A 17,396-nucleotide genomic window follows, 5' to 3' on the forward strand; every position below is an offset into this window, starting at 1 on the left:
CTACTATCCAGGCACGGATGTGGCGAGAGGCTCCCTAGCCAAAATGTAGACTTGACGCAGACGGTCTTGGGCATGCTTCAGCTTCTCAGCATCCTTGCGCCTCGCCAACGGACCCCACTACTGCAGGAAAAGGTTGCATTTATAGATGATGTTAGCCAGGTGCGTTGGGAAGATTCCTTCAATCGCTAGTTTGTTCCTGGTTAGCCAAAGAGACCAAGCCAAGGCTCCGAGACAACTCCACAGCACGCGGTTGTTGCCACCTTTAGTGGCCGCGACGATGGCCGCAAGATCAGTGGCAGAACGCGGGTTCCAGGAAGTGTTAGCTGCAGTGCGGACCGCGCTCCAAGCGAAGCAAGCTAACGGACAGCGGAAGAAAACGTGGTTCGCATCCTCCACGACATTACAAACCACACATAGACCGGACGACGGGCCGTTGCGTTTAGCCACATTAGCCGAGGTGGGCAGTCTGTTGCGAAACAGCTGCCAAAAGAACACCTTAATTTTAAGCGGGAGGCGAGCAGTCCATAGACCCTTCGGCACTAAGCAGGCCTGGCACTCGCACAACTTCCGGTACAAAGACTTGACCGAAAACTTGCCGGAAGGGGTCAGAGACCAGTGCACGGTGTCATCGGACGATGAAAGCGAAACCGGCGCGATGAGGCTAAGCAGCTCCGCAAGGTGAGCTTGTTCGGTGCCCGAAAGCTCGCGCCGGAAGCAGATCGCTGGTGGAGAGGAGGCAAGCGCCGAAGCAACGCTCATCTCCGGGTTGACCGCCTGAACGTAGAGATCCTGGAATTCCGACCAAAGGGGTTGGGATCCCACCAAGTGATCCAACCAAAACCGGGCCGACCGACCATTGCCGATGGAGAACTTGGCTCCCAGGGCGAAGGCCGGCCGCACCGCTTGGAGGTCATTCCAGAAGGGGGAACCTCTCGCCACTCCTTCGAAAAAATTCCCAGACGGGAAATACTTAGAACGGAGTATATCCACCCACAAGCCCGTCGCCCCCCGCGACAGCTTCCAAATCCACTTACACATCAGCGCGATGTTTAGGATTCTGGTGTTCGTGATCCCATGCCCTGCCTGGGCCTTCGGGCGGCACACTGCATCCCATCGAACCATGTGGTATTTGCGCTTGGGGCCCGCTCCTTCCCAAAACAAACGGGACCGGGGTGTGTCCATCTTGGCATGAACCCCTTCTGCCAAGAGGAAAAGCCCCATAGCGAATTGCGGCAGCGAGGAGAGGCTTGCATTCATGAGAATCAGCCTAGCCACGGAGGAAAGGAACTTTCCCCTCCACGGGCACACCCGCCCTCCCACCTTTGTCCAAAGCGGAGCCCAGCCATCGATTGTGATACGCTTCACGTCTAACAGAAGACCCAAATAAGTAAACGGGAGCTTGCCTAGCTTGCAGTTCAGCAAGTCCGCAACGCGCCTACTATCCAGTGCGTCCATGCCCATAGCCATCACTTCGCATTTGTGGAAATTAATTATAAGACCCGACATGAGTTCGAAACTAATAAGCAGGGCTTTGACCGTTGCAATGCTATGCTGGTCAGGTTGGAACGGTAAAAGCGTATCGTCCGCGTATTGCAAGTGGGATATCCCCCCTGGGATGAGGTGCCCTAGCACCCCTTTTATGTGACCAGCCTCCGCAGCCTTTCGCAACATGGCGGCCAGCGCGTCGGCGACGAAGTTGAACAAAAGAGGTGACATTGGATCACCTTGGCGCAATCCACGCTTGTTCCTGAAGAAGTTCCCTACTTCTCCGTTAACCGAGACCGCAGTTTGGCCCCCCGAGACCAATTGCATGACTCGATGGACCCAAACCGGCGAGAAGTCCCTACTGGAGAGGACCTGCCGGAGAAAATCCCAGTTGACGCGGTCATAAGCTTTCTCGAAATCAAGTTTCAAGAGTATCGCCGGTTCGTGAGTGCGTCTAAGCTCGTGTAGGGTTTCTTGCAAGGCTAACGGACCCTCTAGAATGTTCCTACCACGAATAAACGCCGACTACGAGCGACTAATAGTGCAATGAGCGATCGGCGAGAGTCTAGTGGCACAGCCTTTAGCGCATATTTTGAACGGAACATTAATGAGTGCAATGGGTCTGTACTGGCGAATGTTGTCCGCGCCCGACACTTTCGGAATTAGCGAGAGCACTCCATAATTAAGTCTATCTATGTCCACGAATCCGCGCATAAAGCCGTTGCACACATCAAAAAATGGACCACGTAGCAGTGGCCAAAAATGCTTGAACATCGCCACCGGCCACCCGTCCGGGCTAGGGGCCGTGTCGGATTTCATGCTAAGCAGGGCATCGTCGATTTCCTTAGGGAGGAACGCAAGCCCCAGCTCCTCGTTCTCACTATCTAACACCCGTTGAGAAGGAAGCCACACATCCTCACGCAAGCGCGCGCGTTGTGCCTCTTCCGTCCCCATCAGACTCATATAGAAGTCATAGATGTGGCGGGAGATCTCCGCTTGCTGCAGCAGCAGCCCCTGCTCCGTCTGCAGCCGAAGGATTGAGCATTTTCTGCGTCGGCCATTCGCATACGCATGGAAATACTGTGTGTTCGCATCCCCTTTGAGCGTCCACTTAACGCCTCCTCTACGCCTCCAGTATTCCTCCTCGGCCCGTAGCAGCGCTTCAACTTGTCCTTCCAAGGCGTAGCGCTGCGCCCATTCTTTCTCAGAGAATGGTCGAGAGTCCGCTTGGATATCTAGGAGGGCAATTTTCGGCCATCACCCTCACCCTGAGGATCTTGTCGGCACGCCCCTGGTTCGCGCCCCACCCCTTTAGGCTAGCGCGAAGGCGGGCCCCCACCGTGATCCAGAACTCCATCGGGCCGCGTTGCTGGCCAGCGAGTTGGACACACCTCAGCCATCTCTCCCTAAAGATGGCATCAAACTTAGGGACCTCAAACCACGCAGTTTAGAAAAAGAAATGCGGGCTACGGTGGATTCTATCTTCCCCAGAAGATAGAATGAGGGGTACATGGTCCGAACCGATCCTTGTTTCAGCAAGGAGCGAGCATAGTGGGAACACCACTTCCCAGTCCGGAGACATGAAGGCACGATCCAGGACGGATCGCATCGGGGCGAGTTGCTTGTTAGTCCAAGTAAATCTCGCCCCAGTTCTGGCCACTTCCCTAAGTGCCATTGACGCAATCGCGTTGTTGAACATGGCCACTCTTGACCAGTTAATGTTGTCATTATTTTTGTCTGCGCCCGAGCGAATCAGGTTAAAATCACCTCCCACCATGAGCGGGATCTGTGCAGCAGTAAGATCCAGCACCTTGGCTTCCAGTTCTCCCAAGAACTCTGCCGAACGGGCGTGATCGGCTGGTCCGTAGACTTGCACGATCGCGAGCTCTCGAAGCGACGCTCGCACGCGGATTCTGGCCGCAAGAAAGAAGGTACCAACCTCCCAGGTCAGTACTTCATAAGTGGCACCACAAAATCCCAGCAGCATGCCACCGGAGTGGTCGTGCGCTGGGCTATGGTGCCAGACAAAGCGCTCTAAGGGGTCAATCGTTAGGATGTCTTTATGCCGTAGTTCTGATTTGATCGTTTCCTGAAGCCCTACGATATCAATCGACTCCTTCCTAATGTCCTTTAATTGAGTGCGTCGACCCGCGTGACCGAAGCCACGAATGTTCCAAATGAGCGCCCGCATCTATATGACATGATTCCGAAGGCGCACCCCCCTGGAGGTGATCGCCTTAGCCACGCGCCTCACCTTGCCGCAGCGAGGCGAGGGGGGAATACCAACCCCTGTTGCCGTATCCCCTTCGGGCTGGATCGCTGGCACCTGCGAGGGCTCAGCCTCCAGTGCCAGGCGTTCCACGTGTTGAGCAGCCGCCGCTGCCAGCGCTGCCTGCGCCTGCTCCTTAGCGCGAATCAACGAGATGAGCTCGGTCACCCCACCGTCTCCCATCGGTTCCACCCCGCTCTCCCCCAAAACCTCACCCATATGTTCGTCCGAAAATGAATCGAGAATCGTAAAACATGGCAAGGGGTTACCTGAGGTTTCCAAGTTCTTCTGAGCTTGCAGGAGTTGAGCGCGCTGGAGCGAAGGAAGGTTGCCTTTGGCACCCTTGGCGCGCGCACTAACCCGCAGGGGAGGCACCTGTCCCTCCACCACAGCCTTGGAGCGCTTGGCCTTGGGGATCGGCGCCGATTGGGACATCACCTGCGCGAGCGGAGCGGGGGCCGGGGCCGCCAGGGCCATCACCGCCTGGCACGGCGTCACCGGCGCCCCCAAGATCTCCGCAGCACTCCCCGCCTCCGCACACACCTTGCGCACCGCCACCTTCTTGAGCTGCTTCACCGCGCCGAGCTTGCCGCTGCCGTGACCACCTTGCGCTGGAGAGAGCGAGTGGCGAGGCAGCGAGTCCACCAACACCGCGATGGGGGTGCGCACCTCACCATGCGGCTCTGCCAGCTGCTAGGTGGCCACCACTGCCTCCAGCCGCACTGGAGGTGACGTGACCGAACCCAGGTTGGAACCGTACTGGTTCGGAATGGAGAGGTCCATCTCCGACGATCCACCAGCCAAGGATGGCTCCGCCCTGGGCTGCAGCGCATGGGCCGTCGCACTGCCTTGCTCGGTGATGCCAAGCTTCTCCCATGCCGCCATGTCAATGGAGTCGTCATCCATGCTCGCGTCGTGCTCTTGGACATCGTCTTGGCCTCCGCCTCGCCCCGGCCCATCCGGACCCTTGCCATGAGGAGGAGGGGGAGGAGAAGGGAGAGCGGGCGCCGCCAGTTGCGCCGGGGGGAACCGGGCGGCGTGGCCGAAACGCCACACGTCCGAAACGGTGGCTGGGAAACCTAGAGCTGGATCTAGGGTTCCGCGGGGCAACCAGAGCCATTTATATGGGTGGGCGACTCGGGCAGAAGTGGGCTGGGCTGCCTCCAGTGGGTCGGGCTGGGCCGCAAGGTGGGCCCCCTGCCCAACTGAGATAGCGCCAATCGGGACCGACACGCAGGCCAGGCGCGCGGATGGGCCGCCAGGCACCCCGAGGGCCTGGCCCAGCATCGCCCCTGGCGAGTCTCCCCCAACCCTAGGACTCCCGACGCCCGGATCCGCTCGCCGCCGCCGCCACGGGTGCCGGCTGCACCGAGCGAAGCTGGGCCGGAGCTGGCTGCAGGCGCAGACCCGCGTCTGCGAAGCCCGTGCTGCCCCGCCCCGAACGGCTGGGAGATGCACGCGGTCCCCTGCCCGCGGCGGAAGCCGGCCGCCTCGAGCCACGGCCCCCGGTCGCAAACGCGCGCCGGCGCCCGGCCTTGAAGGAGCCCCCAAGCTCCTCCGTGCGCGCGACGAAGTCGCCGAAGAAGCACGCCGAGCGGCCGCCCTCCGTTGACCCCGTCGCCGCGCCCTCCTCCGCCTCCTCTTCACAGTCGGAAACCTCATCGGCCAACGCCCAAAACCTACTCCCCGACCACCCAGCCGCGCCCGAGGCGGGCACGGCCGCGCGCCTGGACACCACCGCGGCCACCGCCGTCCCCTCTCCCGTCGCTGCCCGATCGCCTGGGCCGACAGCAGGGCCGGGCGTGGCATCGCCGTCCCGAGCACCAGATCCGCCCGCGAGGGCGGTCCGTACAGGAGCCGTTGGAGCCATCAGGTGGTTCTCATTACTGAATAGTTCGAGCCATGCCTGTTACAACGTTGTTATTGATGGTGGCACAAATGGATGGCTGTCTCTGTTGCTAGCGTCGCCTTCAGCAGTGATAGCCACTCCATGATCGAGTCGGCCTTCCTCGGACTCTCACAACCACCGCTCATCCACGAAGGTTGTCGACATCTCCTCGACGTTGCCTTCTATGAACACAGCTCCCGTGATGGTGCTCCCCTCACTGGCCACTCTGCTTCCCCTCTCGGACTCCCTGACAACAACTTCTATAGTATGAATATTGGAATGATATACCTGTAACCGACAAACTGAAACACCAATGACAAAATAACGCTTGATATTCTTACTACAACAATAAGTTTCAATATTGTCAGCTATATGATTCTATAGTACGTACAAGGACATTTGTGTGTGAGCTTAATTACATATGAGAGGACCTTCAGAGCAGTTAAAAAAACTAAATGGTCGGAAAAGAAAAAAGAACAACTGAATTGATTCATGTTGTTTTGAACTACCAAGAGAATAAGATGCCAGTATCCACTGTCAGTAGTTGCAGTGTGGCAACTAATTAGTGGTAAGGCAATTAATTGGATATTCAGATATGTAAGCTGAGCTCCTCCTACAGCTTTATAAATGATTTATGTAGAGAAGAACCGCATGGTACTCACTACAAAGGCAGTAATAAGTAATATTGAAATCTTCTCTGCATATCATCTATAGTATTTGCAGGTTGCAGGATGGATAGATCAGATTCCCATGAAAGGTTAAGGAGATGTAGACAATACTAACAGAAATAGCTTCAGTTCAGTTCCACTTTGTTTTGCTAACACTTCTAATTTCTGGGAACCGCAAAAATAGCTTGGGTTTTAACTTTTAACCAGCTGATTCAAAAACCAAGGGAGCCAGATTAGAGATGCTTCAGTTCTGTTCCACTATATGTTTCCTGCATACAGTTCGTATGCAGCTGTACTACCCTGTATTTTTGAGAAACACCTTGTACTACACCCCTTCTTCATGAATGAAAAGCCAATCTGGCATTTTCATCAAAAAAAGAACTCTTGGTTTCTAAGGAAACAATCTAAATCCAGTATGTAACTTGAAGTTCGAATTTTGTTTTTACTCAACAATAGTACCCACTAAAGGACTGTGCTAACCACCAGTTGACTGGTGGTTAGCAACAGATCCGCACGACCTTCAATCGATCCTTCCGCTCGTCCCGTCATTCCTCCCGCTTCCACTGATTTTTTTTCCTTCTCTCAAAAACCGTAGTAAATTGCTAGTGGTTTTTTCTGGTTTTTCGCTGCATAATATGAAAAGAAAATAAAAGTGCTTGAAAGAGATTTCGAACCCAGGTCTATGTAATACCTATCGAGCCTAATAACCAACTAAGCCACCTTTTGTTGTTGTCTATTGTAGAATGATAATGTTATTTGAACCTTTCTTATTTCTGCCATATCAAAAGAAAAAATAAAGTTTGGCTTGGTAACTTTGGCAATGACCAGCGTGATAACTATTGTCTGATTAACATGATAACTATACCATGATAAGGCTGGTAACTACAGTACGAGAAGGTTAAAAGCATGGGAAAGTATGGTAATTTAACATAGAAATTACCGGTGAAATGTTTCAAAAACTTTTTTCCCTTGGATGAAAGACACCATGGTGTTTAAACGTAAAATATTAGTTATCAAGTTTGCAATGATACATCATCATGTTATTTACACAGAAATTATCGGGTGTATGTTTTTCAACAAAAAAATTTCAGGTCAAAAGTTACAGTGGCGTTTGTATGGGAGTTATCAATTTTGTATGTTTCTATTACCATGTTATTTACACAGAAATTAGCGGGGCATCACCCCCCTCACCACAGTCGCCATATTACCAGGATCGGGTACATAAGTTATCAAGTCTGCGATGTGTGAGTTATCATGTTATTTGCATAAGAGTTATCGTGGTATGGTTCAAACAACTCCTCCCACCCCTACCCCCACCGACAAAGCTACCAGGACTGGGTACATAATTTATCATGTCTACGATGTGTGATTTATCATGTTTTTTGCATGGAAGTTACCGTGGTATGTTTCAACGACTCCCCCCACCCCTACCCCCACCGACAAAGTTACCAGGACTGGGTACATAATGTATCATGTTTACGGTATATGAGTTATCATGTTATTTGCATAAAAGTTATCAGGACAGTGATGCGTAAACTATCATCATATTTACACAGAAGTTATCGAGAGTATATTTCATCAAAACCCCTCCCTCCGGCAGAGGGAAAAGTTATCATGTTTGCGGTGCGTAAATTATTGGGGGTATATTTCAGCACCCCTTCTCGCCAAAGTTACCAGGACCGGGGTGCATAAGTTATCGGGTCTCTGATGTCTGAGTTACCATGTTGTTCACATCATAGTAACTGGGGATATTTCATCAACACCACTTCCCTCAAAGTTACCAGGATCGAGGTACATAAGTTTATCAGGTATGTGATGTGTGAGTTATCATGATATTCACACAAAAATGACCCGGGATATTTCATCAACGCCTCCCTCCCGATCGCCAAAGTAATCAGTACCGAGTACATAAGTTATCAGGTATGTGATGTGTGAGTTACCATGCTATACACACACAAAAATTACCAACGGTATATTTCATCAACCTCCCCCACCAAAATTACCATGGTATCATCAACTCGAGACGAGTTGGTAAAATAATCTACTTAAGTGCGGAAAAGATCGGATATTGCATTCACTTTTGTGCAAACATAGAAAAGGAGACAGGTTAAAAAGCCTATTTGCTTTCATTTTTACAAAAGAGAAACGTAGGTGAGGTGGTTGGCTAGTGGGTTACCTTGTAAAAGTTACAAGAATTGAATCTTGTTGGCACACTATTTTTTGACAATAAAAATTCATGTCCCTCGTCACAATTCTTTGATTTTGGAGTTTGACTCTAGCTCTCAGCAAAAAAAAAATTAGAATTAGCACAACTTTTATTTTGATGCTATGAGGTATAAAAGGTTAAGTTCTTATGTTTTCTAATTTGAACAACTAAGATGCTGTAGCTTGTTGGTCGAAGGGAGCATGTGGAGCCTGTGCGTCTTGGGTTCGATTCCCGTTGGGTGCTTTATTTTTTTCCTCGAAAAATAAAGTAGCTAGCGATCTATCGGGAGGTTGAGCGTCGAGCGAGTCGTGCGTGCCTGTCAGTAATGACCAGTCGGCAGGTATTTAGCTTTGTCGCCCACTAAATGTACGCAGTATAATTATGTTTCAAGTAATATAGACAAGCTATGTAGTAACTGAATAAAAGATAAATAAGGTGTGCCATAATGAGAACAAATAGTCATACAACAAATAATAATATCAAACCTAACCCTCTAACTCTTGTCAGCAGCTTGTATCAAGCTGCGGAAGGCCCATGTCTGAATTATTGGAAGATAAAACACATCAAGTCTTATTACATCAGAGCATGGAACCATAAAGTGGTTCGCTATCTTGAAAAAAACTTAACAACTGATAAATTGTTATTGAGGTCAAAAAAAAGAACATGGAACCATAAAGAGCATTTACTCAGGCATGTTTGCTTGGATCTGGAGCATTGCGCGTAAGCTAATGATGGACAGAATTTTAGTAGTGAAAGAAACAAACCAGTGTCATCCATATCCTCAAATTCCATATGAATCAAAAAGTGATAACCATCCTCGAGAACAAGCCATATATTTAGTATCGATCAGTGAGCAGCATCATAGAACTGTTATTTATTTGGTTTTTGGCAGAGAGCAGCAATATATATATAAGGGGGTCAACGCCTTCTTGCGAACTCACAGATATGCATGCTCATGTTCCTGCCTGCAAGTAACAAAAGACTAAGCACTTAGCTTTAGAATTCAATGTAAAAAATGTCAATAAAGAACATGTAAAGGGGATAAGTACACCATTGATATGCACCACTTATTTGAATTTACTTGTAGACTCTCTGATTTTCTTCCTTTTCATCAAAAATTTACTTGTAGATATCTGAATATTTTCGAGGGACAAGTATCCTTCTTTAGCTATTCTGCTTGTAACTGGAAATCTAAACCAATTTTACAAGTTTCGGCACAAGTACGCAGTGCACTGCATCTGAAGATCACTTGCTGAATTCAACTCTTTTAGACAGTGTTTGGGGTTCAGACTACTTTTTTATTATTATATTATGTCGCATAAATTTTGTTATATGTCAAAACATTAAATTATTTGTTAACCATTCACGTAGCAACACACGGAGTATCATCTAGTTTACACTATTTGTGCATCCCAATCTTAATCAAGTTGGAGCTGCCTCCAGACAGGACAAGCAGAGGTTAGCGCCTTAATGCAGCAATCAAGGAGGAATCTTATTTACCAAGTTTTCTAACACAGATGACATATTTTATGCGAGTATCTAGGCCTCAACAGCCGGCCCTTGGCAGACTCATATGGAGAATGGTATATATCATATGATCGACACTAGTTGACCTTGAGATTGCTTAGTGCAGGACGCAACGTTAGTTGCTTCTTTGCTTGTGCCAACAATAATTGGTCTAAAAAACTAGGGTGCCTGGCCTCACAATGATTTCACCGTCTGATCTTGTCCTGTTTGGTCACTATACTTTAGTTTACTGATTTTATCTATCTATCAAACCATGCCGGCTGACAACGCAAGTTTTCATCCCGTCTCTGACCACCCCGCAGGGCTCTTTCCATTTCCAGGCTGACAAGCAAGAAATCCTCCTTGATCACCTCCGGAACGCTTTTGGCTCGCACAGACCGGCCTCTTGCACCTTCGACTGGTCATCTATGGGTATCCCAAGTTCTAATCTCTCTAGCCTGGACATGCCATTCACCGAGGATGAGCTGAAAGTTGCTGTTTCTAACCTACCAGGAGGCAACGCCCCGGTCCCGACGGATTCAATGTTGATTTCTTCAAGAACTGCTAGGACATTGTCAAAGGAGATCTCATGAAGCCTTGCCTCCAGACAGGACAACACTACCAGAAAATCGCTACTTGCCGACAGCCACCCTCAGCATTGATGGAGGTAAGCCGTTGCCAAATATGCCATCGGTTTACCTCAATCTATGCCGACGGTGGCCGTTGGCATAGCTTTGGCCGTCGGCAACTGGCTCCCTGGCCGTCGATATAGCTTTAGCCGTCGGCATACAGTTCCACATGGCCCTTGGACTATCGGTCGGCTAACACCATTGAGCTATGACGATGGCCCTACTGTCGGCAATATTATTTTATTATTATTTTGATTTCATGTTTTTAAGATTTCCAATTTGAGTTATGTAAATTTAAATATATATAAATTATATATCAATTTGGGGTAGAATTTTCCATAGATTATGAATATCCACTTTGTTTCAATTTTTAATACGATACAAATGCGACATAATGTACTTTTGTAAATAACTCGATATAGGTTGTTAAAATCAAAAGTAATTCATACTTGCATGGATTTTGACAAATTTTATATGTTTTTGGATCAGCATCTTGCAGTGATTCTGTTGCAATAATAATTTTTCAAATTTACATTGACTAAAATAATAGACCAAACGGTTAGTGCTTACGCCGAAACGAGCATACCGAGAGGCAATCTTGGACATGACCGATGATAGCCCAGGATGGAATCTTGCAAAACTCTTGTTGGATTTATGATGAAATGACTACTTGTGTACCTAGAAATGGTTTTTAGAAAAATAAATAGCAAACTATCAAGCACATGTAGTTCAAATTAACCCCGTTCCAACTGAATCGATGGAAATTTGTCTTTTTGAGGAGAGGTGTATAAAAATGATTGGACATATAAATATTTAGTCAATTGTTAATAAAGTATGGTTTTGCATTTTACAAAAATGGGGTGATTCAAATTTACACCAAATAGTTGGTAGCTTCTTCAGAAAAAAAAACTACTTTCGGCACTCAGAAACTGAAAAATAGATTTTACGTGCAACGGAAATGAAAACTTTCTTCGGAAAACTTGTTGGCCATTCCAATATGCACACTTTTGCAAAAGATGAGATCATTTGGGGAAACTATCCTTACTAGCAATAACATCGGTCATTTGGTTTGAAAGTCATGAATCTTCATCTCGATAGCTCATTTTGTAAAGACTTTTTTAAGATATTTACCTTATTCTCACTTTTTTTATTTTATATGGTTACTAGGACATAAATGATTATGCAACGCAGAGGTTTTACATTTTTTTTATTTTTTTGAATTGTTTATATCAATTTCAAAATGCGGTCAAAATGGGGGGCATGGTTGGTGATAGCTAGAGGTGGAATCCTATAAAACTCTTGGTGGATCTATGATGAAATGACTACTTTTGTACCTTGAACTGATTTTTAGAAAAAATAAAAAGCAAACTATCAAGCACATGTAGTTCTAATTTGAGCCCGTTCCTATTAAATCAGTGAAAATTTCTCTTTTTGAGGAGAGGTGTATAAAAATCATTTGTCATGCAAACATTTGGTCAATTGTTCATAAAATATGATCTATTAATTTGGAAAATGGTATGGTTCAAATTCATATCAATTTTTTGATAGATCCTTCGCAAAAAACCCCTACATTCGACACTCGGAAAATGAAAAATGGATTTTTCGTGCAACGGAAATGAAAAATTTCTTCGGCAAATTTGTTGGCCATTCCAATATGCACACTTCTGCAAAATATGAGATCATTTGGGAAAACTATCCTTTGAAACTAGCAATAACATCGGTCATTTGGCTTGAAAGCCATGAATCTTAATACTCGATAGCTCATTTTGTGAAGACTTTTTAAAGATATTTTCCTTATTCAAAGTTTTTTATTTTATATGGTTACTAGGACATAAATGATGATCAACGCGAAGGTTTTACATTTTATTATTATTTTTTGAATTATTTATATCGATTCAAAATGCAATAAAAATGGGGGGCATGGTTGGTGATAGCTAGGGGTGGAATCTTGCAAAACTCTTGGTGGATCTATGATGAAATGACTACTTGTGTACCTAGAAATGAGGTTTAGAAAAAATAAAAAATAAATATCAAGCATATGTAGTTCAAATTTGACCTCGCTCCTACTGAATCGATGGAAATATCTCTTTTTGAGGAGAGCTGTATAAAAATCATTTGACATGCAAACATTTGCTCAATTGTTCATAAAATATGATCTAGTAATTTTGAAAAATGGTATTGTTCGAATTCATATCAAATTTTTGATAGGCCCTTCACAAAATAGCCCTACTTATGGCACTCGGAAAATAAAAAAAATGATTTTTTTGTGCCAAAAAAAGTGAAAAATTCCTTCGGCAAACTTTTTGGCCACTGCAATATGTACACATTTGCAAAAAAAATTGTACAAAACAATCTGTTTCCTTTGTCTAAGTGTCAATTTTTTTTCATTTCATAAAATTGGAATGTATTAAGAAAACTGTGGTATTTCTAGTTTACATTTTTTTGTGACAACTATTACACATATAATGCCTCTGTGTAAAAGGATTTGATTTTTTGATATTTTTTTCATTCTCTTTGTTTATTTTTAAAGTGCCTAAAGAAGCACACAATTGACAACCTTCTCATCGGTGGAAATTTGTGCGTTGGATCGATGACATGGCGCAGATCCATCCATCCACATCTATCTCTCCCCCCACATCCATCCATCCACATGCCGCAAGTTTTCTGACATGGATGACATATTGTATGCAAGTCCCTAGGCATCATTAGCCGGCTCTTGGCAGACCCATATGGATAACGTATATCATATGCTAGACACTAGTTGACCTTGAGATCGCTTAGTGCATCTTAGTTGCTTCTTTTCTTGTGCCAACAATTATTGATCGAAAAACTGTGTTGTAAACATGGTAACATGGGGTGTGACATGGTGTTTGGTGAATTTCTCCTTTAACTGATGCAAGAATGCCCAGCCTCACAATGATTTCACCCTTTGATCTGTCCTGTTTGGTCACTCTACATCAGTTTACTGATTTTATTTATATATCGGACTAGCCCATGGCCATTTGATTGCAAGCACCCACATCTTTCAATCCGCTAGAAAAATTTGATCGCGTGAGACAATTTGCTTGTAGGATGTTGAATTAATTGTGATGAATTTCTTTGCTAACAACTTTTCCCCCAAATCACTACTGAAAAAGCTCGTACACCAAGTACTTTGATATATTGAAAGGAACATCTTTTCTTGAAACCTTATACGAATAAAGAAAAAGAAACATTTGCAACTAAAGTTAGCAGAAAAAGTACCGGTGCATGCCTTGACTTTGTGTGGGGCCACTTGCTCAGAGGTACATCAAGGGCTATATATACCCCCGACAGTCGGGAGTCATAACAGCCATGGATCATCTCCTCTTTTTCTCATTCAAATCAGTCATGAATTCAAAATCCGCTTTCCTTCTGATCGTGGTGGCAGTTAGCACCACGGCCATGGTGCACGGCCACCCTGCCGCTAGCACTCCGGCGGCACGGTTCTGGGAGCAGGCCCTCTCCGGCACGCCGATGCCGGAGGTGCTAGCTGATTTTGTTCAGAAAGGTAATCTTTGCTTACATGTTTAATTATATGTTTGGTATATAAATACCAAAAAGGTTTTCCTTATGTATAATTACTAGCAAAAATACACGTATGTTGTGACAGAATTTAAATCCTGGGACGTCTGTTCTAATATTAGGCTGCTCGGCTGTGCTGGCTTAACTTATCTGCAGCTGCAGTAGCCAGGTAGCAGCAGCTACAGTACACATTCAGTTCAATAATCCACAGCCCAATAAGCCTATTCAGTTCAAACGATCTACCAAGCCATGATGTTCTGAGATGAGATTTTGTACTGTGATTGAGCATATAACCATCTAGTTTTTTTTCCTAAAAACACTCCAAAAATTCAGTTTTAGCACAAGCTAAAAAAACCCAACAGGTCCGATGAACAAACTTCCTCCTTATATTTCTGCGCTTTTGCACTCGTCGTTCATTGATGGGTCACTTGCGGCGGTGCGGGGATAGAGGTTCAGGTACCTCTTTGTCCGCCATGGACGACAGAGCGCCGTGCATGACTTCCTGCTGCGCGCTCGATCTAGCAGCGCGACTGGGAGAAGAGGCTGTGCTGTACGCGGGCTACTTCAGACATCATCAGAGTTACAATATGACTTGCTCCTTGCTGCAAAGCTGCCGCTCTTAATTTTTTAAAGCTCGTGGTGCAAATTTTGGTTTTCGTACAACTAATCTTGGAAATATTGGATGATGGGTGGTGTTCTGCATGCTCCCAAATTTTTTTTTTGGCAAGCTTCAGAAGCAGTTTTCTAGCAATCATTTTTCAAGTTCGGTTGGAAATGATCTAACTCGTGTGAGCATCGATCGTGAGTAACGGGATAATAAATAAATTAGAACTGTAATCTCTAATTTATCATGTACTTCTTCCTCTATTCCAAACTGTAAGCAAGAATCTTAGAGAGTCAAAGAATTTTAAGTTTGACAAAAATTATAAAGAAATCTACAAATATTTGTGACATCAAATTGGTATATTATGAAAATATAATTAATGAAGAATCTAATAATACTTAGTTGACATCATGAATGTTATTATCTTGTCATATAAATTTGGTCAAACTTGAGAAGCTTTGACTCTTCAAGATTCTTGGAATGACTTACAATTACTACTCTTAGTAAACTGACTAGAACCCTTATACGCTTAATTAGAACTGTAAAATTCAATTCATCATGTACTACTACTCTTAGTAAAATCGGCTAGAACTTCTATACTATGGAGAGTGAAGGGACACATAGGAAGAGAGTCTAATGGACCAAAATTCAGAGGAATAAATGTTCACCCTTTTATATAAGGGAACGTATCTGGTGCAAACCAACCTCTCCGTGCAACCGTGCAAACTTCTAATCGGAGCTACAGGATGTTGATCCAAGGGGGCGCATGGGGGAATGGGAGGGCGGATTCGCAAAAGCATGATTAGGGGCGGGCCGTTAAGTGTAAAATTACCTAATCCCCACGCCCCCTTGGATCAACATCCTATGGCCCAGATTAGAAGTTTGTTTTCTCGGTTGCACGGAAAGGTTAGTTTTGTTGATTTAATATTATGTATGTATATATAGAGTATGCATGGATATAAACATTGACTTTGTGTTCTCGTGCAGGAATGGATCTGTCACCGCTCGTGGAGCACTACTCTGCACAGCCTAGTATCGGCATGTGCACACTCTTCAACACTATCTGCGACGCGCGCACGGTGGCGGAGACCGGCATCTTCTTCCACGAGGCCGAGCTACATCCGGGCAGCACCATGACCCTGTCTTTCCCAGCGGAGGCGGACACAGCCATCCTCCCGCACGACATCGCCGGCAAGGTCCCCTTCGAGAACCTAAGCGACGTCCTCTCCACGTTCCACATCTCACCAGGCTCCGCTGAGGCGGCGCAAGTGGAGGACACCCTGCGCAAGTGTCAGCAGCCGCCAATCGCCGGTGAGATAAAAGCCTGCACCATGTCGCTAGAGAGCACTGTAAAGGCCGCCATGGAGATGCTCGGCACCACCATCCAGCAGGGTGGTGGTGGTGGTGACGTGTGGGCGGCCACTTCGACGCTCCCCCGCGGTGGCCTGCTACCACACCGGGAGTACATTGTCCAGGAGGTCACCAAGCTAGAGGGCACTGGCTACGTGGCCTGCCACAAGGTGCCGTTCCCATACGCCGTCTTCCATTGTCACATCGCACATACGGGGTATATAGGTTACAAGGTCACCCTCCACGGCCGCGGCGACAACGAGGGCCCTGTGGTTTCCTTGCTGGCGTTCTGCCATTTCGACACCTCCCACTGGAATCCGGCACACCCGGCGTTCCAGATACTGAAGACCCACCCTGGTGCCAGTACGTCGGTGTGCCACTTCATGTCGTATGGCAATCTCGCGTTCATCAAGAAGGCACGCACAGCCTAGCTTGCTACTGCATCCTTCGTTGCGCGCTACATACGCCAGTGTCGTGCTCTGGACATCAACGTGGCGCTCTTTTTTCATATATGCACCGTAAATGTGTAAATGTGGGCATTCATCCGTTCTAGCTAGGACGGCGTCTTCTATATATAGAATAAGAATAAGAATGGCACCATATATAGTTCTAGCTTTGGCATCAGACGAAAATATAAGGGTGTAACAATGGTACGGTGTGTGTCCAGGTTTGTTTGGATGGATGTTATATGTAAGTACATGTCGCTAGTGTTGGTGAGTGGGGGCTCCGATCCTACATATTGCTAGCTAGTGCTGGTACATGTCATTGTTACTACTGTATGAAACTTGTGTGGTTGGTCCTGTGTGGCCTAGCTAGCGTCGGACATACTGTATTATCCTGTTATGTGTATGAATAAATATGTTTATGTATATATTAGCACAAATGCCCGTGCGTTGCAACGGGAGAAAACAACAATTACTACGAACCATGGTTGGTCGGATCGAGGAACTATACCACGGGACAACAATCGCTGGTGACAATAAAAGATGCATCATTTGAGGATAACTGAGGGGTAAAGTTAAAAACATGGTTAAGGTCAGTCCTCGTAAACCGCCATTCAGGGGTAACGTGAAAAAAGGGACCACTATGCCATGGAACTTTGGCTAATACTAATCTCAGTAAACCACCACTTAGGGGTAAAGTAAAAATAGGAAAACCATAGAAAAACATGCATACCAGAAGCATCTTCGATAATGCATATGTTCCGAGCATTTCCCTTCAATTCCATCCACAAAACGAGAAACACTT

At 46.4% G+C, this 17,396-nt stretch overlaps 1 protein-coding gene across 1 annotated transcript; it reads left to right on the forward strand.

Moving 5' to 3' along the window:
- The first annotated feature begins 13,992 nt into the window (after nt 1–13,992).
- Nucleotides 13,993–17,024, forward strand: LOC119278507 (BURP domain-containing protein 13-like). The gene is made up of 2 exons (XM_037559850.1): nt 13,993–14,180; nt 15,786–17,024. Exons 1-2 carry the CDS (start codon nt 14,021–14,023, stop codon nt 16,577–16,579), a joined length of 954 nt encoding a protein of 317 aa, XP_037415747.1. The 5' UTR covers nt 13,993–14,020; the 3' UTR covers nt 16,580–17,024.
- Nucleotides 17,025–17,396: the final 372 nt, after the last annotated feature.

Source organism: Triticum dicoccoides, chromosome 3B (genome assembly GCF_002162155.2).
Source record: "Triticum dicoccoides isolate Atlit2015 ecotype Zavitan chromosome 3B, WEW_v2.0, whole genome shotgun sequence".
Taxonomy (NCBI): Eukaryota; Viridiplantae; Streptophyta; class Magnoliopsida; order Poales; family Poaceae; genus Triticum; species Triticum dicoccoides.

Excerpts from the sequence above, each read along its gene's own strand:
- LOC119278507 (XM_037559850.1), top strand. The coding sequence starts at position 14,021 with ATGAATTCAAAATCCGCTTTCCTTCTGATCGTGGTGGCAGTTAGCACC. Across the intron at positions 14,181-15,785 it reads AGCTGATTTTGTTCAGAAAG|GAATGGATCTGTCACCGCTC; the intron begins GTAATCTTTGCT and ends GTTCTCGTGCAG.